At 40.6% G+C, this 26620-nt stretch overlaps 2 protein-coding genes across 2 annotated transcripts in view; one reads left to right on the top strand and one right to left on the bottom strand.

The window, feature by feature from the left end:
* sos2 (son of sevenless homolog 2) overlaps positions 1-7807 on the top strand; it is a 17067-nt gene extending 9260 nt beyond the window's left edge. Inside the window, exons 10-23 of the mRNA XM_082154415.1 lie at positions 68-723; positions 881-962; positions 1405-1527; positions 2154-2266; positions 2395-2617; positions 2694-2813; positions 2957-3119; positions 3228-3345; positions 3854-4026; positions 4284-4400; positions 4703-4964; positions 5054-5092; positions 5183-5289; positions 5888-7807. Of these exons, the coding sequence (XP_082010541.1) occupies positions 68-723; positions 881-962; positions 1405-1527; positions 2154-2266; positions 2395-2617; positions 2694-2813; positions 2957-3119; positions 3228-3345; positions 3854-4026; positions 4284-4400; positions 4703-4964; positions 5054-5092; positions 5183-5289; positions 5888-6436 (2845 nt within the window). The 3' untranslated portion in view covers positions 6437-7807. The remainder of the gene's footprint in view (positions 1-67; positions 724-880; positions 963-1404; positions 1528-2153; positions 2267-2394; positions 2618-2693; positions 2814-2956; positions 3120-3227; positions 3346-3853; positions 4027-4283; positions 4401-4702; positions 4965-5053; positions 5093-5182; positions 5290-5887) is intronic.
* On the bottom strand, positions 7793-26620 carry LOC309486959 (uncharacterized protein). Its single transcript, XM_082154473.1, has 16 exons — positions 26421-26620; positions 26065-26141; positions 23718-23762; positions 22208-22372; positions 21798-21883; positions 21522-21658; positions 20794-20841; positions 20613-20712; positions 20372-20510; positions 19786-19890; positions 19521-19601; positions 17748-17893; positions 17444-17632; positions 15964-16612; positions 15497-15585; positions 7793-8130 (listed from the first exon to the last, which is right to left on the bottom strand). The coding sequence occupies exons 3-16, from the start codon at positions 23736-23738 to the stop codon at positions 8043-8045; spliced, it is 2043 nt and encodes a 680-aa protein (XP_082010599.1). The 5' UTR covers positions 23739-23762; positions 26065-26141; positions 26421-26620; the 3' UTR covers positions 7793-8042.

The following is a 26620-nucleotide window of genomic DNA, read 5'->3' as shown; positions in this document are numbered from 1 at the left end:
GGCTTGCACAACTATGTGTCTGTACCAAACACCATTTTCATCTCTCGTTCTTGTGACTCTCTTTTAGGGAGCCCCTATATCGGTTATATAGTCGTGCATCTCGCAGTAAGCAGGCAGCAATAAAGCGTATGAATGACATCCAGAAGAGTATTGATGGCTGGGAAGGCAGAGATATCGGGCAGTGCTGCAGCCAGTTCATCCTGGAGGGGGCACTCCTACGGGCTGGTGCCAAGCATGAACGGCACAACTTCCTGTTCGACGGCCTCATGATAAGCTGCAAAGCCAACCAGAGTTCCCGGTTGCCAGGGGCTGGCAGTGCGGCGGAGTTTCGTCTAAAAGAGAAGTTTGTGTTACGCAAGTATCGCATCGTAGATCGCGAAGATTCATCTGAGTTTCGTCACGCATTTGAGCTGGTTGGCCGTGAGGAAAGCAGTGCCGTATTTGGTGCTCGTTCGGCAGAAGAGAAGAGCGCGTGGATGGCTGCATTGGTCACGCTGCAGTACCGGCCTACTCTGGACCGCATGCTGGACACCGTCCTGCACCGCGAGGAACAAGCACAACCACTGAGGCTGCCATCACCAGATGTCTACCGGTTTGCCATCCAGGACTCTGAAGAGAACATAGTGTTTGAGGAGGGAGCGCAGAGTAAGACTGGAATCCCCATAATTAAAGCCGGGACAGTGGTCAAGCTCATTGAGAGACTGACGTACCACATGTACGCAGGTAAAGAACAAGAATCCCCCTTAGTTCAAAAGGTTTTTAAGATCATGACAAATGTTCTGTCAAGTGTGTCCAAACTCTTGACTTGTAGTGTATGTGTTGGTTATTTGTTTTGATCCCTGAGTATGTTTTTATGTACATTTCCTTTTTTTTCTTACAGACCCAAATTTCGTGCGTACGTTTCTGACTACATACCGCTCTTTCTGTAAACCCCAAGACCTGCTCACACTACTGATTGAAAGGTAAAGAGCACATACACTTGAAATTCTACACTTAAGTAAAGTTTGCATAAAGTTCTACGCATTTGTAGAATTTTATTTTGTCTCTGGCCTCTGCCATGCTGTTGTATGCAAATGTCCTGTCTTATGATTAGTCACTGTCAAAGGAGCTTTTGAGTCTGTCGCATTAGATCACCAAGTCTATGCACAAGAGTTTCATTACACTGCTGAGCAAGCATTTGCATTAGAGAAGCATCAACCAATGAAAATAAAGGAATTCTGTAGAATTTTTCAGTGTTCCTTTCGCCCTAAAATATTGACATGTCTGTCAAGGAGTTTGTTTCCTTTACACATTTGTTTGCCTACATAACATTGTCTGATTTTTCTTGTTTTGTTTACCTTTCATGTTAGGATGTACCGTATATGCATGTAATTTGGTTGTACTTGTTTCCCCATGATGCTTCAGGATTGAGATTCCAGAGCCCGAGCCATCAGAAGCGGACAGAGAGGCACTCTGGAACGGAGAGCAACCAATGGCAGCTGAGCTTCAGAGATTTCGCAGGGAATACGTGCAGCCTGTCCAACTCCGGTAAAACAAACATGCATTCTCAATTGCCATGCACACTCATACATGATGCACTCATAATATTATAACAATTTAAAATAACTGTTTACTATTTGAATATATTTTATATATTTTATTCTTGTTATGGCAAGTCTAAATATTAAGCATCATTACTCCAGTCTTTTGTCACATGATCCTTCAGAAATCATATGTAATATGCTGATTTGGTGCTCAAGAAACATTTATTTTTATTATCAATGATGTAAACAGTTGTTCTGCCTAATATTTTGTTGTTAACATTCTTTGATGAATAGGAAGTTCAAAAGAACAGCATTAAAAATTTGCTGCAACAATGTTGAAGTCTTTAATGTCAATTTCGATCATTTGAATCCATTAATTTGATTTAATGCATCTTTGCTGAATAAAAGTATTAAATAAATTAAAAAATCTTTTGAACTGTAGTGTGTTTATATGGTGTGTTTTTTTTTTTTTTGTTCTTTTTTTGTATGGTGGTGGTGGGCTTGTTTTTGTAAGACTCACATGCATCCTGTTGTTGCTCCATCTTCTCCGTGGTCATTTCAGTCAATGTGCTGTTGTATATTAAGTCACCACAGTGAGCATGTCGGTCTGATGTCTGTGTGTGTCATTAGGGTTCTGAATGTATTCCGTCAGTGGGTGGAACATCACTTTTATGACTTTGAGAATGATCCTGAACTCTGCGGAAGACTTAAAGAATACCTCACTAGCACCACACAGCTTAGAGGTACGTACACACTCTTAATACACATTTATACACACCCTGACATACATTTCTGTAGATTCTTCTCATACATGCACGCATACTCAATGAGACACAAGCTCAGAGACTGATGTAGGATGTTCTGTTTTCAGGTAAATCGATGCGCAAGTGGGTGGAGTCTATCAGTAAGATCATGAGACGTAAGATACAAACTCAGTCTAATGGCATTAGTCACAACATTACCTTTGAGAGCCCACCTCCTCCTATCGAATGGCACATCAGCCGTCCAGGCCAGGTCGAAACCTTTGACCTCATGACTCTTCATCCAATAGAAATTGCTCGCCAGTTAACACTTCTAGAGTCTGATCTATACAGGTGAGCCAATCAGAACTTTAAGCATGAGAATAAGAAAGACAGTACATTTATAACTATTGTACATTTGTTTGCATAGAGCCGTTCGTCCATCTGAGCTGGTAGGCAGTGTTTGGACAAAGGAAGATAAAGAGAAGAATTCTCCCAATCTTCTGAGGATGATCAGACACACAACCAACCTCACACTGTGGTTTGAGAAGTGAGTAACTAGCCCTTAGCCAACTGCATCGTCTCCATGAACAATACAACACATTTTATCTTGCAGAAAAACCATTATCACCAGTCTCAATATTTTAAATTATATAAGTACTTTAATTCTTAGTTTCTCTCTCTGTCACTCAGGTGTATAGTAGAGGCTGAAAATGTGGACGAGAGGGTTGCTGTGTTCTCCCGTATTATTGAGATCCTGCAGGTGTTTCAAGAGCTCAATAACTTTAATGGAGTTTTGGAGATTGTAAGCGCCATCAACTCAGTACCGGTGTATCGTCTGGACCACACCTTTGAGGTGACCTGTTCATTTATTATTGAATGCACTCACAATGTGAATCTGAATAGTAAACGACAGATAACCAGATAACGGTACAGTATATGTGGTTTTGTTGTTTATATGTAGGCCGTGCCTGAGAGGAAGAGGAGGATTCTAGAGGAAGCCGTTGAACTTAGTCAGGATCATTTTAAGAAATACCTCGCCAAGCTCAAATCCATCAACCCACCTTGTGTACCCTTCTTTGGTAAGAGAAAGAGCTGCTTGTAACAAACTAGCATGTATATACAATTACACTACTGTGCAAAAGTTTGGGGATGACAATTATTTATTTATTTTTTAAATGCTCTCCAAGGCTGCATTTATTTACTGTATTTATACAGTAAAACCAGTAATATTGTGAAATATTACAATTTAAAATAACTGTTTTCTATATGAACATATTTGAAAATATAATGTATTCCTGTGATGGCAAAGCTGAATTTTTGCAGCCATTTCTCCAGACTTTAAAAAACAGTTGTCACTTAATATTTTTGAGGGAACTGATTCTTAAATGAATAGAAAGTTATTTGAAATTGAAAACGTTTGTAACATTGTAATTATACATTTCTTCACTGCCACTTTTTATTAATTTAATCTGTCCTACCTGAATAAAAGCATTCATTTCTTTAAAAACAAAAAACGTACTGACCCCAAACTTATGAAGAGTAGTGTTACGGCATATGTGATGTTTCCTGTCTGTTTTGTGTATTCAGGTATCTACCTGACTAACATTTTGAAGACTGAAGAGGGGAATCCAGATTTCCTAAAGCGTGACGGAAAAGAACTGATCAACTTTAGCAAAAGACGCAAAGTAGCAGAAATCACTGGAGAAATCCAGCAGTACCAGAACCAACCCTACTGCCTCAAAGTAGAACACGACATAAAGGTTTATATGTTCATCTATCACTTACACTGTTTTCCTATTCCCCTCATTATCATGAGTTTAACCCTTTTCCTCTCTTTCTGTACCTGTAACAAATTACCCGAAGCCCTATTTTTTTTGTTCTGCATTGTAAATGTTTTAATCTAACCACTTCATATATGTGTGCAGTCTGCATTGTGACTGATTGATTTTTATTACAAAAAAAAACATTGCCTCTGTTTTTAGAAAATGAGATTTGAGATTGTCTTTTTGTCTTGCAGAGGTTTTTTGAGAATCTGAATCCAATGGAAAACATGAGTGAAAAGGAGTTTTCTGACTACCTGTTCAACAAGTCTCTAGAAATCGAACCACGGAACTGCAAACAACCATCCAGATTTGTGAGTTTTTGTTAAATCACTGCATGTCATAGTTAAGAGATGAATCAGGATGGTGTCTAAATTACTCTATTTTAATGATCGAATAATTTAAAAAAACACCTTTTTTTTATATGTTGTTTAAGATTTTTTTTAACTTTGTCATTAAAGTTTATTTTTTTAAAGGAACTCTTCAAGAACTTGGTCACTTTAATATGAATAAAATGGAGTCAGAATGTGTTGTTTCCTTTTCACTGTGGGTAATGTGAAGTGTTTAAGTTTACACAGCAGTTTTGTCTCGCAACTGAGTGTGTTGTGTCATATAGCCCAGAAAGACTACGTATGCTCTGAAGTCTCCCGGCGTTCGGCCGGTGCGGCAGGCGTCAGGAGGAGGAGGAACGCTGAAAGGTCACCCGGTGCCATTAGAACGAGAACCACCTCACAAAATCACCTTCAGAAGCATCGCAGAAACAGAACCTGAAACCCCTCCTTCTCTCCCCACCTCTCCGAACACACCCACGCCTCCACAGTCTGCCAGCTCTGACTTCAACTCTGTGTTCATGGAGCACGACCTGAGCAGCTCCTGCGGTGAGAGAGGGGATCTGTGGCAGCTCAGTGGATACCAATCAGCTACAAAGTTATGCATGACCTAAATGCCATTTTGTGTTTTTCTGCAGGTAACACCATATTTGCCCCAGTTTTGCTGCCCCAGTCCAGTAAGTTTTATGATTTTCCTCAAGCAGTGCTCTTCTGCTTATGTTTTTTGTGACGGATCATAAGACTGTATACTTCTGTCTTTTTGTCAGAGTTCCAGTCTGTGTCATGTGGCAGTTTACACCAGTTGATGGGCGATGAGCTACTTAAACCCCCTCCATTACCTCCCCGCAGGAAAGATACCTCTTCAGAGTCCAAGGTGACTTACATACTGTGTTGAGGAAGATACTTTGAAACTATACGTGCTACTCATGATTTTAAAAATTAAGAGGCACGCTTTTACAAACTACAGCTTTTAACTAAATATTTCTCTTAATTTTTGAAAACACCCAACGCTCATTTTTTTTAATCATTCCCTAATGTTGATTTTCCAGAATGAGTATGATAATGATACTTTCATTTTTTTTGTGTACTCACCAATACCTGTATTATCATTGCATTTGTAATAATTAAAAAAAAAGAATGGACATAGAATGCGAATCTTATTAGTTGGTTTAATTTGTTTAGTAATAGAGTTTTTCTCTAGTCATTTTCATGCTTAAATTATGCCTTATAAAATGTATGAACTTCTCTTACTTTCACTCATATTTTATTTTTCATTTAATGGCAGAGCCCACATTTAGAGCTGCTCCAGTGCAACGATACAATAATCACTACCGCCACATGTAGTACATATCCATACACATTACTATGGGGTCCAAAAGTAGGAGAACTCTTGTGAAAATGCTTTCATTTCACAGGCTAAGTTCATCATGTTGTGCCGTCACATTCACACGAGTGCAATCTATTCTTTGCAGAGTTTCAGGTCTGAAAGTCCTCCCGCCATTCCACCACGACTGCCTCCTCCTCCTCGCCTGCAGCCACGCGTTCCGGTGATCAACGGGCCGACGGAGGGGCCGCTGCCGAGCCCCCCACCCCCTCCGCCCCGCGATCCCCTTCCAGACACGCCTCCACCGGTTCCACAACGACCACCCGAGATCTTCATCAACTACCCGGTGAACATGCAGCCATCTCCAGGGATCCGTTTCCACTGGGACTTCACCAGCTCGCCTAGCACTCCCAACACCCCACCCGGCACGCCCTCTCCCCGTGCTCCGCCCCCGGGCACACCTTCTCCACGCGTGCCTCGCCGCCCCTGCACGCCCAGCTTCAGTCAGCCCATTCTGGTCCACCTGCCCCCACCCACTGCAGCTCCTCCCATACCGCCTCGTCACAACTCCACCCCCGCGCTGCCAAAACTGCCACCCAAGACTTACAAGAGAGAACTCTCTCAATCAACACACACTCTCTCGCAGCCATCGCTACACACTCTCTCGCTAGTCGACAACAGGGACAGCAACGAATAAGAGCATCCCGCCCTAAAATAGAGACGCGAGTGTGTGTGTTTTAACATTGTTTAACCTGGAACCAGACAATCTGATGCTAGTCGAAACCTGAAGATGGTCATTGCTCTTGAGGAATGTGATTCACTCATTTTCTTTCACGTTCAGCATGCAGAGCTACGCAAGGTCATGTGCTCGTCAACAGCACATTCTCGAATGAAAATGCAGCTCTGAGGCCTTTCACCATCATTAGACTCTGCTGTGGATGTTTATTTGGTTGCAGGTCAAAGGTCAACCAGGGTTCAACCCGAACACCCTCAGCACGCCTCTCTTCAGTTGCCTTTAACTCACAGCTGTGACCTTGACCAGAGATTGTACCCTTCAGGTGAACTCTTGACATTTTGGTGAGGGTTTTTCCTCACACTATTTAAAGCCAATATGATGTCTTAACCCCCCCCCCCCACCCCAAGGCGTACTCATCTATTCATCACAAGCCACACCCCTCCACCAATACTTACGACTCGTGATTTTCGCTCCAGACTCTTAATGTGCCTTCAATATCAGTACTGAACAAAATTGAAGTGTCTGAAAGCATTCGCCTTGACCATGCTTAGAACAAATGTCTAGACAACACCTCCGTTCGTGCGTGTGTGTGTGTGTGTGTGTGTGTGTGTGTGCGCGTGCTCCAAGTATTCTGTACAGAGTAACATATCTGCCCTCACTTCTCACCTCGGCGCCCCAGTTGCTGATGTATCTACTGACAATCTCAGTCTGAGACCCACCAGATTCACACACTGTTGTAGAGTGTTTGGTGTGGACCAGTGTCAAGTTTGTGTGTCTTAATAGTGTGCGGTGAGCCTTTTTTTGCACTTTAGGGCAGTACTGTTACAAAGAAGCAGAGGACTCAAACTCACAATCCTGTGACCTTATGACCCTGTCCTGCTGACCCCCGTCCTCTGGGCTGGCCGGGACAACCGTCGGGCTGTGTCCCAAACTCATGTACTTAGGGACACAGCGCTGCGGGCCGAATGTTCTATTGTAAATCACGCCTCCTGCTTTCATTCAGGTCCTCTCATCAACCAAACCAGGTCCACGCAGGAAGGGCTTTGTCACCAGAGCAATTCCTATCAAATTGACCATGGCGATCAGCCAAAGAGGGACTGCAGTGTTCTGTAGTGATGTCACATCCTGTATGTGTAGACACTCATACTGGCCTTTCCCACTGAGCTGATTTGTCAATTGGTTTGAAGTGTTAGTAAATCCCCAAAAACTCACTGTTTCTGTATGTGTGTGTGTGTGTATGTGTGTCTGTGCGCATTCAAGGCCTGTAACTGCTTTTGTACCATGTTCTCCATGAGACTCATTAATAAACACGCAGTCTTATTTTCTACAGAATGTTTTTATTCCTCTGACTTAATGTGCATTCTGTTACATTTACAGTGTTTATTTCTCTCTGACAAATCAAATCATGCTGGAAAACTTTTGTTGGATTCTGTCGTGAGTGTGCTGTTGCTGCATGTCAGTTCACAGTGAGAGGAACTGTTGTCATTTATTTAAAAAAAACTGATGTATGATTGGTTGCATCAGTGCAGACTCATGAATATTAATTGTTTGCTGGCATGAGAGTGTGTCAGACTGTACTGCAGGGTCCTTCACTGTCCTCACTGTCATGCCACACTGCTTCAGCCCGCTGGACTCCAGTACCTCTATATGCTGATCTAAAACAACACATGCACACATTACCACTTTAAAGTGCCCTTAAATGGCATCACAGTTTTAAGTTTAGCACAGGGATAACAATGCACATAATTGTATTGACATACAGTACTGAGCTTTCAGATAAATCTTCATTTGGTATGTTTGGAATAGCATACCACCTGCCATATTTTTTTTGTATTTAATTTTTTATCACTATTTCACAATATTCTATTGCAGGCATATATAGTTTGGGGTTTAGTGGCTCTGCAGACAGTGACCTCAGAGGTGAGTGCTGTTGAATATGTTGCTAAAATTAAGCAAAACACTCCCAACTTGACACTGCAATTTTATTGGTACAGTATCTTGTGTATTAAATACTTTTGTCGTTAGATTTGTAGAAGGACTTCACAACAGAAGTTGTGATCATCTTTTCTTCCTTATTTTGATGTATATACAAGTAAAACAGCTTCTCAAATGAGACATAAGGGTGGGACTTGATTTTGTCTTTTGGGAATTGATTGGATCATTGTGGTTTGCTAATTGCTGCAGTTCCTTTTGAGTGACAGGTTGCTGGAAGGGACGGATTATTGTCCCGCCCTTGTGGTGGGGAAGTGATGATGTTGCGTGGATGAGGGGACATTAATGTTTTTTATTAAAGATTATAAGATAATAATAATAGATAAATAATTATAAAAAATTATAATAATAGATGTGCGGGATTATGTATCTTGAGCCAGTTATCACAAAATAAACCCTGACGCTTTTACATTATCCCTTACATAATAGAGATTGCATTATTCCATTAAATTAATGTTAAATTATGGTGACTAAGTATTTCACAGCATCCAAAATTAACACTTACCAAGTGCCAAATGTTAAATAAATACTCTTTAGGTCAAATTGAATGATAGGAATGTTAATGTAACTGTTTGAAAGACATATTTATACAGAATTGCATAAATGCATAATGTTCCAGTTACTAACATAACATAAGTTTTGTTTTATTCCTACTGACCGCCAGAGGCATTGTAAACACTATTGGATTATCGCAGCGCCAGCCAGATAGGTTGAGAAAATATACCCATCAAAGTCAAGTAGATGCTGAGCCCTGGGGGTTATAAGCCACAGTTGCCTCTTTCGGTTAAGTGATATATTTGAGCTGTCAAGTGCAGCTTACAAGAGCAGTAAGGTATCGTCCTCACAAACAGTGTCAGCGCGCATATACGCCACTTCAATGGATTTGGTGAATTTTAGCACCATTTTGGTGAGTTTTTATTTTTATTTGAGTTTCATTGCTTTTCGTTGGTAAAACTGGTGTTTTTCGCGCCTATAGGTTAACAGTCTCCCTTTGTCTCCCAGTCTCCACATAATCATCTATTCAGTTGTTCTGAGTGTTTTTCCTTTAAATGTAAGTTATACTCTGTGCCCCTCAGTTCAATCCATTGGCCATTTTAGGCCTCTATTGGCAGAAAGGAAGGAATCCTGTTATTTTTCTCGCCTGTTTCGTTGCTTCATTACCATCATTCTGTTTGACTTTAAACCTTACGGTGCTATCTGAGGGTGTTATTATTGAGTAAATATGGCTCAGCTAGATGGCCACTGGTTTCCCACTGACTTGTAAGCTGTGTCGTAATAATCTTCTCCCGGACGATGGTCATGACGTCTGCCCTTCGTGTTTGGGTGTTCAACATCTGAGAGGCTCTCACAGACCCGTGTCTGCACTGCAGTCTTTTACCTATGTCTGAACGACTGCTCCGTCTTGCAGCGTTAGACCCTAATTCAACGGTGAAACTCGGACAGTTGGATGTAGCCCCTTCGCGCACTCTGAAGCGCAGGGCATCTGCAGCACCCGGCGCTACCCTCCCATCTAAGAGAGGGCCACATCACGAAGTGAGAAACATTTGTGTTTTGATGAAAAATTCACTTTCTAAGACGGTTTCTGTGCTTTCTATTGAGATGGCGGAGCTGAAACGCCTGCTTCAATCGCTTCAGCCTGTCACATTTGCTACACCTGTGAAGATGACACAGGATGAAGAGAATGTTCAGAATCAGGGAGCTGGTTAAGAGTCTATTTATTCCCCTTGTTTTCCACATCATTCTGACTTGGATGTGCTTTCTATGAGTGCTTCGGATTCTTTTTTTCGTGATCATGGGGATGCTGTGGATGTTGCTGCACAACTGGTTATCCAGCAGTGGAGGGGTCTAGTTGGGGGTCAGTTCAGTCATCTGGACAGGTCCAGTCCTTTTCTGATGATACTTTGGCCGTGCTTCAAATGGCAAATGCTTGTCTAGGACTTGATAAGTCACCTGTCCAATCTGCCCAAACCAACGTTTTATTCAGGCAGGCCACAGCTGTGACTACCTTTTACCTTTGCCTGCAATTTTGTGGCTGAATTTTCAAATGCCCTCACAGGTTCTGGTCTGCCTAAGCGGCGCTCAAAGATTGCTCGGACGTTAGCATCTATGGCTGAAGCAGATTCCATTGGGGTGAGTCGTGATCCGGAAATAGAGCAGCCCGTTGCAGCTTTGATGTCTCTTGATGAGGCTCTATGAGGGAATGTGCGATGTCCCAGTACGCAATGTGGTCGCACAGAATCATTGCTAAATAGGCATACAAGTCTGTTGCTTGCATAACCCATGCAGAAAAACACAATCTTTTAGCTACTTCTTGCTGTCACCAGTACGATGGAACTAGTAAATTTTGATCCCTCGATTTCACAGTTTCTGCAAACTGCTTTTTTGGCCATGGGCCATGTGACTCGCTAGTTGGGTAGTCTTACAGCCATGCTTTTGGCAGCCTGCAATCATTTTTCAGTAGAACAGCTGGAGTACTGGAGGACCAACACAGCAGACCCCTGGGTTTAGATGACCCTGAACAGGGGATATACCTTTTTGACACTGGCTTCCCAGATTTTTAAGAATTGTTCCTACGATTGTCAGAGACACAGTTCGTTCAATGGCTCGCTCTCAGGAAATTTGTTCAGTTAGAGAACGGAGCCATAGAAGAAGGACAGTGGTTTCTGCCCCAATTCTCGATTCCTTGTAGAATGCTGCAGACAGACAACATTTTTCGGTCTGTGGCAGCAGATGGTAAAGGGATACTTCAGGATTTAGCATTAAGCTTTGTATTAGTAGAAAACCTGTAGTATTTTCGAATTACCGTGCTTTCTACCCTCATATCCCCCTGAGACGAGAGATTTATGTATTTTTTGTCTGAAAAAATCCTCCAATGACCATCGGAGGATTTTTTGGCTAGAGGCTAAAGACTACAGCCAGTAGGAGGGGCTGTCCCGCATGTTTTCAGCCCGCCCGCCCATAGGAGGTGGGATCTCACTCACAGAATGTACACATAGTATCAGCCGTCTTTCTTTGGAATCTAAGCTAACAGGCTCTTGTTCTGTGGAAAAAGTTGAGTAGTAGGAGAAAGCTTAATAGTAGGGGTTACCATCCTCTTTTTCCCGGACATGTCCGGCCGTCGAGATCGTCCAAAATATCCGGGATTCGGCTTTTGCTTTCTGCAGTCGCCATTCATTGTTTACATGCACACCTTTTGTTTCAATCTAACTGAATTCATTCCAATTGGTGAATCTGAATGTAGTGTTTACATGAACGCTAAACAAGTGATCGGTTGATGTGCGTTTTAACATTGCTAAGAAAATTCCCGCTCCTCCGTGAGAGATAGGAGACCGGCGGTGCGTCTCAGTAATCACGCCACCGGCCTTGGCCGTTCTCCCGCGCCCCTCAGCCTCGTCCTGCTCGCCACAGTAAACATAATGAATGGCGACTGTAGAACGCAAAAGCCGAATCCCGGACATTTTGGGCGATCTCGAAAATACCGGGCAAACTCGCCACGGAGCCTCACTAGTAGCCTAGCCTTCTTGTTTTCAACTGCGCTCTCTAACCGGTAGGCGTGGCTTGGGAGTGGCCTCCTAGGGCAGCGAAGCAAGTGCATTCTGGGAGTTGTTGTCTTTCATCCACATAAGCCAAAAATAAATTTTCTGGCTTTTCTCAGTCTAGAAAGCTCCAAATTCAAAAATAATTTCACATTTCTTCTACATAAATGACCCATTTTAAATACACATTCATCTTTCCAGAGGTGAAGTATCCCTTTAAGTGTCGATCTGAAAGATGCATACTTTCACATCCCAATTGTGTTTTATCACAGAAAGATTCTGCAAAAATTCTACCTTTCAGTCTTTCTCTTGCTTCTTGTGTCTTCACAAGGTGTGTGAACGCAGCTCTGTCTCTTTGGATGAGAGGTATGCATATTCTGCCTTATTTGGACGACTGGCTTCTTTGGGCCCCCTCAACACGACAGGCTGTGCAAGAGATCAGACTATTTTTGAGACACGTACAGAAGTTGGGTTTTTCTGTAAATGCGAAAGAGAGCCATCTGATTCCAACACAGACCGCTACATTCCTAGGAATGACCCTGAATTCCTGCATGTCTACCTCTGTCTCAGGAACGTGTGACGAACATTCTGCAATTCTCGGCTCGCTTTCGCCCGGGTGTGTCTTTGCAGTACCGGGTGGTCCTACGACTAATAGGGATATTAACAGCTGCTACAGTGGTGATTCCCCTGGTTTTACTCCACCTCAGGATGCTCTTTCCAGGGATCGAGTACATCCAGGAGAATGGAGGCTTCATCCAGATGTAGTGCAAGAAATCTGGTTACAATTTGGAAGAGCAGAGATGGATCTTTTTGCTTCAGAGATGACCACTCACTGTCGCTTATGGTTCGCAAAGACATAAGTGTCCAGTACCTTGGGCCAGGATACACTGCCTAGTGCCTACTATATGCGTTCCCACCTATCCCTCTGTAATGGGAGACGTAACACAGGATGATGGCCAGCAAGACCATGGTTTCCTTTGTTGCTGAGACTTCTGACAGGCAATTAATAGAAGCTTTCCCCCAAGAAAGACATCCTCTCCCAGCGGGAGGCCAGCGCCTGTCACCCAGATCCAGCTCGTCTGGAGCTTTGGGTCTGGCCATTGGGTTAAATTCTTCTCTGGAGCATTGTGACTCTGCGGATATTCACACCATCTCTAATGCTGGGGTTTCTAACACACAACAGATTTATGCTTCCCATTGGAAGATTTTTTCTGCACGTGAGGAGCAGGGGCTTGATCCTGTAACATGTGACATTCTGAGCATCTTAAGCTTTCTTCAACATTTTCTTGAGGAGAGGAAAGTGGCTTCCACTTTGAAAGTGTACGTCGCTCCAATTTCTGCATATCATGTTCAAGTTGGGGGACCTTCTCTTGGATCTCAGTCTTGTCTGCAGTTTTTTGAAGGGTGCACGCCATCTGAAACCCCACTCGTGCACAAAGCATTGACATTAAATGGATATCCTTGAAGACTGCTTTTTTGTTGGCTATTGCTTCTGCTAAATGAGCCAGTGAGTTACACGGTGCTGTCTGTTAGCAAATTGTGCGTTGGTTGCCAGATGACTCTGGGATGGTCCTTAGACCCAGTCCTTCTTTTCTTCCAAAAGTCCGTCTTCCTCAGTTCATAAACCACCACATTGAACTGGCCTCTTTTCAGACTGATTCAAGTGCTCAACTTTTGCGTCCTGTCTGTGGCTTGAAGTGTTATGTGGACACTACTGCTCAATTTAGAAAGTCAGACCAGATATTTGTCTGCTAAGGTTGTGTGAAGGAAGGTGCTCCAGTGTCGAAGCAGAGGTAGTCAAACTGGATAGTGGAGACTGTTATACTGGCTTACAAGGCAGCAGGGAAACCATTGCCCTGGGGTCTAACTTGCCATTCAAATAGGGTCATCTCATCTTCATGGGCTGTTTTTAGAGGAGATTCATTGGCGGACATCTGCACTGCCACTACCTGGGCTTCTCCATGCACGTTTGCCAGGTTTTGTAAGGTCAACGTTGCTGCTCATCATGCTGTGAGTTCTGCGGTTCTTCAGGAGCAGCCTTCATTTTTCCTCAGGTGGGTGGCATTCCTCATTACTATGTGTCATCCAATAGTGTTTACACTGCCTCTGGCAGTCAGTAAGAACGAAACGGAACTCTAGTTACACATGTAACTGTGGTTATGTGAACTCCGGGTGACTGCCAGAGTTCTTAGTCAATCTGAATACCCGAGAAAGGTATACCGAGTGCTGAGCTACTGTGGCTTATAACCCCCAGGGCTCAGCATACATCACTAAGTGACTTTGTTGATATATTCTCTCAACATATCTGGCTGGCGCTGTTATAATCTAATACTGTTTACACTGCCTCTGGCGATCATCCGGAATTCACAGAACCAGTTTCATGCATAACTAGCATTCCCTGAGATAACGGGAACGAGCATTGTGTCAGTAATTGACGCTTATGGAGAACACTCAGTTTTTCTCTGAATACTGAAGCCTGATTGATTTACATCTGTTTACCTGGGGAGCAGTACCATCAACTCTCATACTGGTTAAGCAGACAATATCAGCGCGTGAAGAGCAGGGACTTCTAAGTTGTAGAACCTTTTAAAGGTGGATGGCGAAGGCCAGCTGGCCGTCGCACAGATGTCGTCAATTTACACTCCTCTAGACCAAGCCCAAGAGGAGGCCATTCCCCTGGTGGAGAAGGGCCCTCACCCTATTAGGGCACTGCAAGCCCAAGGACTTGTAAGCCAGCGCTATTGCATCCACTATTCAATAACATTTCGGAGCAAAGTCCCAGTCCTCTTCTTCAGAGGCAGCCAGTCTCATCAAAGTCCTCCTTGGAGCCGCCAAATGAAACCATGCCGCTTGAACCAGATGAGGGGTGCTGGTCTTTCGCGGGTGAAGAGCATTGGAGATTCATCACGCTGAGGGGAGAGTGAGGCACATTGGTGCTGGGCCGACATGAACTCGCTACAGTCCTGTTGCTCTGCCCCGAGGCTCCGCTGTGTCTTCTGTCTCGGCTTGAAAGGGGAAGAGAATGGGAGAGCGTGCGAGGTGGTTAGTGCAGCCTTGGCGTGGGCACATCCCAGGCAAGCGATGCATTCGGTGTGCTCGTCCACGAGTCAGCTGCAGCTGTTGAAGCGCCGTTAATCCGCTGCTTGAGGCTTGTTTCAATGATTGTTTTCAAAGGCTTCTATCTTCTCTTCTGAATCAGTGAAGAGATGAACTTCGCGCTTGGAGAAAAATCCTGATGAAAATGGCTTTCAGCGCGACTTAAATAGGCAGTCGGCCCCCTCTGTGCAGGTGCACAGACATGAAGCAATCAGGCTTCAGTATTCGTAGAAAAACTGAGTTTTCCCCATAAGCGTCAGTTACTGGTACAATGCGAGTGAACCTTATCGAAAGGGAATTGTTTTTATAACTGAGGTTATTAAATGTTTTGTCGTATACTGCACATTTTGGTCATCAAGGTAGCATGCTATTCCAAACGCAGCTATACGGCTCTTACCGTGATTGGTCAGTCTCTTGCTGTTGATTCATGATTTGATTGGTTGAACTGAAAGACACAGAGTTCTCTTTTGCAGGAGTCACATCACTCTGAAAGAGAAAAGGTTTTGTTAATGTTTTGGTAGTATTTACTTCTCCATTTCAGACTAGCTTGAACTGTATCTCAAGGTGTCATGTAAAAAAAAAAAACAGTTGCTCTTCTTAAATAAAACTACATAATGTAACTTACACATCTCAAAACAATGTTGAAACTAAGCTGCAAAAAATTGTCATCCCAAAATTTTGATACAGCACAACGGGATTCTATGGGTCAAAAAGACGGTGTAAAATGTCTATGTGAAACTGAATTACGTTTTTAGTGCAAAACAGCTTGAACGACATTATAAATGGACATCAGGGAAAAAACATTATGATTAAAAGTTGTAGGATGCAGTAGTCTTGTGCTAATTTTCATGTGATGCCTCAAACCTGTGAGTAAATTGGCTCCCAAATCGGCCGAAAGGCACTGGCGGGGATTCTGTGAGGTTTTGGGGCACGAGTTTTTCCTTGTATCCCAATGCGAACCTCGGCAGGAATAGGAGCCCGTCTGGGAATCTGCCACGGCATGCATAAGCTTCCCCCCGCCTGTACGGCTGAAGTGTTGTGAGTGTATGAAGGTTTGAGGAGAACTGGAACCTCGTTGTCCTCTTCATCATCATCATCATCATCATGAGCCTCCGCTCCCCTGAGTCGATTTAAAGTTTCATCTGGGCTACAGGTCGTCACAGAGGAGAAGTCAAACACTGATGCATCGGCCACGTCGCAGTCTGTGTCCCCGTCGTCGAAACGAGGGGGTGGAGGGCAAAGGTCAGATGTGTAAACGCGTCCATCAAGCCCCGGAGACCCACAAACACGTACGGCCAGACCAGCCGAGGAGCTCTGACTCTTGGCAGCAGTGGTGAGGTTTCCCACTACGTCAACAGGTGGCCCAGGGTTCAGAAACCGACCGGCCTCTCTAGGATGACGAACGAAGGGTACGCAGATGGGACCCGTGTGGCTCTGCCCTGCACTGCCATTCCACTTGTACTCTGTAGTCCAGCCACCAAGTGGCAGCTCACAAATATGCTCACGGCCATTTCTGAGGGGAAACAGTTGCTGTTTTATTATGTAGATAAAAATTGTTATTGTTTAATATAGGTAAGCAAAAATCCCCCCCCCCCCCAAAAAGTAATAAGTCAATCCTTATTATGTTAGGACCCACCTAAATTTTTTTTTCTTTTTCAATAATCTGTCGCTACCTCGGTTTCATCACCACTTTGTGATGTTTAAAAATTAAATAATTGCCATTTATTTTGTAATTGCTCTACAGCCAATAGAAACTATTCAAATATAATCTGTACTTACAGGCTCCAAAATTTGATTCAATTTAATACATTTCAGTACATTTAGATTTGTTTAAATGTTTAAATCATTTAAAAATATATATTTTTAACCCAGGAATTCCTTAACTCTATTGATTAACCTCCCTTAAGTTTAATTTAATTTGTTAGAATTTGCTTTTATATATTTATATATTTTAGTATTTATTATTTGTAAGTAATTTATTCTTATTTTTTTAAAGAGATTTAATAGAGGTGTATCTGTATCCAGTTACTTAAGTAGCCAGATTCAAATGTTTATACATATTATTTAAGATCTGCATCATCTCTTGAAATTGGATAAATATAGCTCTCAAACCGAGCTTGATCAGATCATTTTCTTCCAATTGAAATGTTAACATGAAGGCTTTTTATTCTGATTGTTATAAGTCCGATTTTTAACATATTATTAGGCTATATGCAAATTTATTCATTTAATTTAAATGCAGTCAAACTAGCTTGATTATTTTCCTAGAAAATGTGACTGATGTAGCCATAAAAATACTTGTCTTAAAGTGACTTTTATTTTGCTCAAATTTCTGATGACATACCTTAAGATGCCACTGGGCCGAGGTAGCGTCTGTGAGATGCCAACGCGACAGCATTTCCTCTGGTGTACAGTGCTGTCTATGCCTGCGCCCGCTGTGACACTGGCTGAATGCACATTAGTGTTGGCACAGTACTTAGTAAAGGCGGAAGGACCACCGGCGGGGCTCTCGGCACAGCACCTGCTTCTCAAACTGCAGACACACTAAAATTAGAATCAACCACCTGCCACAAAAGCCAGCTTTAACCAGTTAGACAGAATAGCACTTCATAAAATTCACATTTACTGAAGCCTTACGTGACACTGACCCTTGTTTAGGCCCCACCCCCTCTTTGCATGGCCCCGCCTTCTCCAAGGTCATGTGACAGCTTGTGCAGAGATCCCACAGCACCCGCTCGCTCTCCTGTAGTGAACACCAGTCTGCGTGCCCAGCACCAGAACTGTGTAACAGAGCCTGGTGGAAATAGGAAGTGCAGTGGAGAAGATGCAGTGTCTTTTGTAGCAACACTGGAAATGAAAATCCCTTAGAAAATAGCAGACTGCATTTTAGGAAGAAAATGTACACTTTCTGTAGTGAAGTGCTTGGCAACGATTTACTTCCTCAGACAATAGTGCAGTAGTGAGCAAAGCAGACCTAAGGTGGCACGAGTTCAGCAATGCAGTAATGCCATCTGGACCTGCTCAACTGTGCCGTAGCATTCAGTGCCAACTGACGGGTTACAACCCTAGCGTCACGTCTAGCATCACAACATTTGCTCTATTTCTATATTTATAAGTTTAGAAGTATCTTGACTATATATTCCTAATACAACATCAGCTGTTTAATTGAGTCAGGTTGCACATTTCAGTAGTGACTGAAACTAAAGATGGTTAATAGAATATTCTGGACGAAATACAACCTCTTGAACTCGAAACTGCATACAAGCATACTATAGCTATTTCTGCCATAGAAAGATATGATAAAGGTAAATACACTAGTATGCGGTTCTGAATTCAGCACATGTCTATGTCATGCTGTCTCTTACCACAGAAAATGTTTTTGACTGATCTCTCAGTTTGTAAAAGCTAACAACAAACATGTTTGCAGTAATGTACTTACAATGGAAGCTCATCAAGTATGTATAGTACTTTAAATTAATAAAATGTGCAACTACATAAAAAACTGTCCACAAAAATATTAAGCAGACCAACTCATTTTAACACTGATAATAATCAGAAATGTTCCTTGAGCACCAAATATTAGAATGATTTTCTGAAGGGTCATGTGACACTGAAGACTAGAGTAATGATTCTGATGATTCCGCTTTACCATAACAGGAATAAATTACATTTATTAAAAAAAGTAATATTTCACATTTTTACTGTATCACCTTAAAAGGATGTACACAATTTAAAGGGATGGTATAATTCCCTTTTCACAAGATGTAAAAAGTATCTGATGTCCCCTGAGTGTGTGTGTGAAGTTTTAGCTCAAAATACTCCACAGATCATTTTTTATAGCATGTTTAAAATTGTCACTTTTTGAGGATGAGCAAAAACTCGCCATTTTTGTGTGTGTCCCTTTAAATGTAAACGAGCTGTTGCTCCCGGCAAAGAGGATGGAGTTTCAAGAGCTCCTGTGTTAGCAGCTCCGATTACCTAACACAGACACACACTGAAAATTTCAAAAACTTTTAGACATTTATGTTAGCTGGAGTTAACTATCTTCTAGTTATTTATTAGCATATTCTGTCATGATAATCTATAAATCGTGTTCCTGGGGGCGGGGTTTATGTAAATTTTAGGGTTAGTGATGTCACTAACCCGGGAGGAAGCTCGTGTAGAAGCTCCCCACCAGCCGTTTGTTGTAGTCCTTAAAACGTGATTTATGTAAAAGAATACATCTCTCTTTGCATTGAACTTTGAGCGTCATAACTTTGCAGATGTTGTTTATGCTTGAACAGCAACATTACACACTAACTAAAGTTAAACAAGTTAAATATTAATCAACCACACCTTTAACATATCAAAATAGCAAGTATTGTTTTTATTACGGCTAACAATTTATTTATTTTATTTTCATTTGCAAGCATGTGACTCACCTGTATAATGTTCAGATATGAGTGGATGCGGGAAACAGGAGCGAACAGTAGAGAAAGCAATCTGCAGCTCTCTTTCTCCTCCTAGCAGAAACATATTATAAATAATTACATGAAGCCAATATTACACAAATGTAAAAATCAATAGACTTGTTCGTGCACTTAGATATAAAAGGGCCTGGTTGCTCTAGACACATCTCATAGTCCCTTGCATTCAAAACTTTAAATATTGTAACATGTTTCATAACGTGAAACAGGAAGATGTTACCTGAGCGTTTTGTGGATTGTTGTGGGGAGACGTTGTACTGAACTCTGTTCTCAGGACAGTTCCCAGACCGTACACATATCCAAGATATGCATCAGAGAAAGACTTCTGCAGAGAGACAAGTAATGAATGAATGCATTTATTGCATTTATTTTTAAACGTTTGGGGTCAGTAATTTTTTATGTTTAAAAAATAAAAGTCTCTTAAGAGCACCATTGCTGGCATTTATTCGATCAAAATATATGGTAAAAACAGTAATACTGTGAAATATTATAAAAAATGTTCTACTATAATATATTTTAAATCGTAATGTATTCCTGTGATGGTAAATGATCATTACTCCAGTCTTCAGTGTCACATGATCCTTCAGAAATTATTCTAATATGCTGATTTGCTGCTCAAGAAACATTTATTATCAATGTTGAAAACAGTTGTGTTCCTTAATAATTTTTTTTGAAAACTTTTTTTTTTTCCAGGATTCTTTGAGGAATAGAAAGTATTTATATGAAATAGATTTTTTGTAGCAATGTAAAAGTCTTTACTGTCACTTTTGATACATTTAATGAGGGATAACAGATTATTATTTTACATTGTTCTGTCCAGTGAGGTTGAGAAAAGCCTCCCCAGCTGCACAGCTTCTCTCATTCGTGGTCAGGCGTTCTTCTAGGGTGTTGCGGAACAGCAGGTGGCGCTGTAGCATCTGATCAATATGCTTTACAAACGCCACACTGTCTCAGAAACACACAAACACATGGTAAATGATCATTATAGTCCGTGATACAGACAGAGATAAAGAGATGACATAAAATAGTGGTAATATAGTTCTGTACTTTTGCTCTGCAGATTTATATTTCTCAAGAAGCTGATTCAAACTAGACACATAATCGCGCTCAGACTGCAACAGCATCTCCACCACACCGCGCCTCCTGCCTGACAGAAAGAGACAGAGGAACATGAGGACCCACATGTGAATATTGAGCTGTTAAAAGTCTCGGTGAAGAGGTGATTTACCTCGCCGTAAGCAGCTGTGTGTTACCTGGCAGGAAAGAGCATCTACACCTGAGAAACAGAAAACAAAATCGCTGAGGTTTTTTAAATATAATTTACTTCTCATTTAATTCCCACCACATATTATTTTATTTTGTATATGAGCATATATTTTAAAGTCACTTTGAAATCAAAATGGACAATTTTTATTAAATATTGCAGTATTTATTGTTTAAATTATGATTTATCGCGCACATACTTTTTTTTATTCATGTGACCTTATCATTTTTAAAGTCACCATGAAATCAAAATTGGCAATGCAAATTTTTAATGCAATATTGCAATGATAATTATAAAAAAAATTTCGTTCACATAATTTTATTTTATTTTATTCATGTTACTAATAAATTCATGTGCCCTCTTAATCTGTATTAAAAATAACTTCCCCTCCCTCTTGCATAGACATCTCTTCTCTTCTCTTATGATGTGTTTACTGGCACGAGGGCGGGACAACCTGTCACTCACATGAGATCACAACCAATTCCTGATGGAAAAAATTAAGTCCCGCCCAACTTTTATTTGTTCAAGAAGCCATTTTAACTTGGATATACGTCACAATAGGAAAGAAACGATTATCGCAACTTCCATTTCATGCCAACTTTAACATATATTTTTTTTTTAAAAATCATCAATATCAATCAATCGATTGTAGGATCATTACAAATATTTGTACCCAAAAAATGAAAGCTCACCTGTAGTCTGTCTGGCCCATTGCCACACCTGTAAGCCCTGTAGGTAACAGTGTATGAGAAATGCTCCGCCCACCGATGAAAGGGGAGGAGCCTCTGCAGCATCATCACTCTGTCCGATACCATCATCCACTCCATTACTGTATTCATACACACATTGGCACACACACTTTAACACAGTTTCAGTCTTACATTCTATGGGTAAATTTGTGTGTGTGTGTGTGTGTGTGTGTGTGTGTGTGCTCGTGCGTGCGCATGTGTGTGTATATGAGTGTTTACTTCTCTCTTCCTGGATTCTCCGGTGGTTTTCTGTCTTGTGTCTCACAGAGCTGACGAAACTGACAACGTACCTCCTCCAGCTCCTCCTAAAAAGTCACATGAAAAAAGTGACTTCAACACAAACAGATCAGATTTGAACTGTTTTTCTCCTTTTTCTTTCTTTCCTTGATCTTGAAGTATCTGTAATTGAATTGTTGTAATGCATATTTGTATTTTAATAATTGTCATTATTAGTAATGTATTGTTTGCATTACCTGCCTAGGGACTACGGATGTAAATTGGCTATGTTGCTATAATCCGGTACATTTACATTTTGTATTTTATACTGATTTTCATTAACGTACGTTGTCCCAAGTTAAATAAGCAAATAAATAAATAGATTTACAACACAGGTGTGTGTATGGCCTCACCTTGAGGGACAGCACCAGACTCTCTAGGTGAAGTGCGCGCTTGTTGCAGCCATGTCTTGTGTCCTCCAGCTGGCTCTGCAGCTCAGTATCTCCCTGCTGAATCTGATTCAGCTCCAGCAGCGCACGAGAAAACCCTGCCCGCAACTCGCACACCATGCCTTGAACCTGAACACAACCAAATGAGACTGAATACTTAATGAAGATATTTAATCATTGTATGCAGATTGCACTCTTAAAGGGGACCTATTCTGCGCTTTTTTACAAAATGTAATATAAGTCATAGATGTTCCTAATATGTCTGTCAAGTTCCATCTTAAAATACCCCACAGATCATTTATTACACCATGTTGTAAATGCCTATTTTTGAGTGGAAGTCTCTTTAAATGCAAATGAGCTGCTGCTCCACACCCTGCTTTCCAGAAGAGGGCGGAGCCTTTACAGCTCGTGCCTCAGATACTAAAACACTAAAACATCTGTGTTGTTTTGTTTGTCGTCTCTATCGCGGTCACGCTCATGTTACATTGCAGTTCTTCATCATCATTATTTGTTCATCATCAAGTTTATTATTTGCATGCGTTTTAAAGCCATATAAGTCTAAACTTCAAATATATGGTTTTCACACATCTAAAGCTGGCTGTCAGAGTAATTAAACGACCCGTGAGTATTAAACTAAGTTCTCATTCACGTCTTAATGCGCTTAAACTGTCAAATACATGCAATGTTATGTCAAAAACAAACAAAGTTCACATAAACACAGTCGGTTATGTCTGTGAACGTAAACAGCAAGTAAAGAAATCGCATGTGTAGCCTATATTATCTGTGTATTAAAGTGAAAGCAGCGTAATATACAGCACCTACTGCTAAATATGCAGTTAATATGAATCAAACAACAAAAGAAAAACAGAAAATCAATCACTGCTCTTGATTGAATAATAGCTTTAATAAGAATACATATCTTACTTAAATGCTGATGTTAAATGCTCTGGCGAGGAGATAAACATGGCGGACTGTGTACAGTTCACTCAGGGCGGGGTCTATGCTAATATGGCAGAGTCCATCAGCATCCGTGGGCAGAGGCTTGTTCTGAGACACTACTTATGATTTATGGGGATTTAAAAAAAAGGAGTGGGTGGATTTTTACCATTAGGGTGGTTGTATACACACTGCCGACATATTAATGTTCAAACAGCATGAAAGTGAATTTTGCATAATAGGTCCCTTTAAAAAAACATTTTGGAGTCAAGCATGGCAATACATTTCTGTGATTTTTATGACTTAATTTCCATATTTTTTCCAGGCCAAGTAATCACAATTAGATTATTTGATATTTCTTGACATTTTCCATGACTGTGGGAAATCTGAATTACACATACCAACCCAAAATATGTCTTTTTGAAAGACAAATGTTTAAAGGCCCATGAAGATGTGAGAAATTGCATTTAATGCTCATATAAGTTTCTTGTTATTACTCAAAGAAGGTGTTGAAAGATTGTCAGTGTGTGTCTGTTACCTTAGAGATCTCTCTTTCCATGTCTCCCTCATGAGATTTCCTTTTCTGTGTGAGGATACACAAACATCATTTAACACAGTCTCAAAGGTTTGTAAGCATTCTCTGTGGAGAAGCTTTAATATGCAGGTGACTACTGAAATAGATGTTGGTGTAGTAAAACACAATACAACAATATGGTAATGATAAGTAGCCATGATGATCATCTTATCTATTTTATGTTTTTTGAGCCATTCCACAGAAAGGGTGACATTTCTGTCCCCAGGACATTATATGTATAAAATTGCATGAAAATGAACTCTAAAATACATTTTATTATTAAGCAAAATGTCCTGCACATTAAGCTAACTACAAATTTAAAATGTATAATTAAAAACATTAATAAAAACTACATAGAACACTAAAAAATATAGCATTTTCTGCATGTCCTCACTCTCTATCTCTAAACTTTACCATGAAATATAATTATTAAAATCCTTCAGAAATCTTAATTTTTGGGCATTGTTGTGTGACTTTATATCCAATCTATCCTTTAAAATGTTTATTTATTTATTTTTATGAGAAAAACAAATATTTGATCTAATATTTTAGATAAAATACACATATTAGTCGTGTCCCCGGGTTTTCACTCAGTCCTGTTACCCTAACACCCCCCTCTGAAAAACTTGGAATATTCCACAAGACACATTTTCAACAGGAAGTTGCATCATCTGGATCTTCTGAAGGCAACGGGAAGACCATCAGTAAAGTCCTCTCATTTTAATTTCTGTATATTTGATGAAATTGTAAATATGACTGAGAAGGTCAATCTCAACATACTGTCTTGTTACCTAAATTATTTCTTAGATTTTAGATTAGAAAAAAATATTATCTTAAAAATATGAACTTTGGTAAGTTACTAGAATTTGCTCAGTGTCCTCATGCTATTAGCATGTATGCTATGTGGCCCTATGCCATGTATTTGATAACTTTTTGCTTAAAAACTCAATCCTGTTACTTTCAGTCCGTTACTTATATGAAAAATAACAGGAGTGAGTTAAAGTAACAGGAGTGAGTAGAGTCCTCTGTTTTGTTGATTTAATACTGTAAATATTAGTTGATAAAATACTATTCACATGAATTATGAGTTTTAAGGTTGCAATTACTTATATTGTAGACATTTATCATTACTTTTACAATGTGAACACCATACGAAGTGACTGAAACGTTTTGTCTTTCTTATATTTTGTAGAAGATGGAGAAAACCCATACTATCCAGGTGCCAGAAACACCCACCTATGGCATATTGCAATGGAAGGAGCGAAACACACCTGCAACCCTCTCTTTTCTCCCCTTTTTGTCTTAACTTCCCTCTTTCTCCCTCCCTCTCTCTTCTTCTCTCTCTCTCCTTCTTTCTCTTTCCACCTCCTTCGCTGTGATGTACTACTAGCACATCGTACATCACTTCAACACAGAATTCTTATGCACACAGTCATGTACACTCTCTCTCTCATAAACACACATATGGACACTCATTCCTGTTACCCAGTGTTCATTCCTGTTACCAAGTGTTCATTCCTGTTACTATTTTTTTTTCTTCTAAAAAAATTGAGTTAAACCTCTGTTTTTATCAGTTTTGTTTGGTCCATCATTTATATAATTGTTTAATAAATATTTTTTTATTTTTTTTAAGTATAAACTTGAGGCTTCGGTCTTCTTTAAAATGAGAAAATGGCTTTGTGTTTTTTTTATTAAAATTCACCTTGCCTTAATATATAGAGATTTTTTGTCACAAATATCAATTATTTGAACATATAACCAACAATTTATTTAAAATAAACACTTTCTTGTGGGGAAAACAAAGGAATTAATTGACATGCTTTTAAACATGCTTTTTAAATGGCATATGAGTTTCAGTAACAGGACTTAGAAAACATGCGTCCATCTTCCGCTTAGAAACCTTGTAAAAAATAAAATAAAGTTGCCTGAGATTTACCAATACACATTTTGAATACTTAAATATGTGTATTATTAGAATCAGTGTTGAAAAAAGATAAAAAATAAAGTTTAATTTTGAGGAGTTACAACAAGCAAATGTCACCCATTCGGTGGAATGGCCCTTTTAACAATTTAGTCACCACAGCAATGGTAAAACCTGAAATCACCAACATTGTGGGAACAAGCCAGCAGTGACCATGATAATAGACGTATAATGCCTAAAACAAATTCTAAATATGCAGAAAGGTTTGTGTACGTGTTAGATTTAAGGCCCGTTCACACAGAGGACAATAACTATAAAGTTAACGATGAAGATATAGTTCTAAATACCTCCTCCACTGTTTCTATGAAATGCGCGCGCTTGTGCTTTTACCTAGAGCAGGTCGCCCGACGCCCAGTCAGCGAATCCCCCAGGTGGGGGAAAGATACCTGCCAAAGAGCTGCTCCACCCTACAGCAGAGAGTGGCAACAGATTTATAAATGTTTTGTTAAAAAAAAATTCATAAGTATTTCACTATCTTCTCATTTCTTAAAACAATTTACAGTCTTGTACAATATGTAAAATCAAGTAACTTTAGGCTATATAAAATCTAAATAGCAGACGGAGAACGACACATTCATAATTCATTAAATACAGTGTTCCATACAAATCTTTTTAATGAAATTAAACGCAAATTAATAATAATGATGATGATGATGATGATGACCGTGCAGCGCGCGCCCACTTACCAGAAAGCAAATCTTCAAGATTTCTTTTTCAGTTTAAACGTTATTCCATTTCTCTGACATAGTGACGGCCTCATGTTTTAGTAGTTGTCTCTCCCTGAGCTCTTGTATCCCGGTGTCCCGTCTATCCGGTGTCGTGCACTGCGTCTGACTGCGGGAGGAGGGACAGGACACGGACTGACTGTGCGCGCGCCGTCCGGTGT

This window comes from Leuciscus leuciscus (assembly GCF_965113295.1).
Source record: "Leuciscus leuciscus genome assembly, chromosome: 22".
Classification (NCBI taxonomy): domain Eukaryota; kingdom Metazoa; phylum Chordata; class Actinopteri; order Cypriniformes; family Leuciscidae; genus Leuciscus; species Leuciscus leuciscus.
This window is presented reverse-complemented; position numbering and strand designations above follow the sequence as displayed.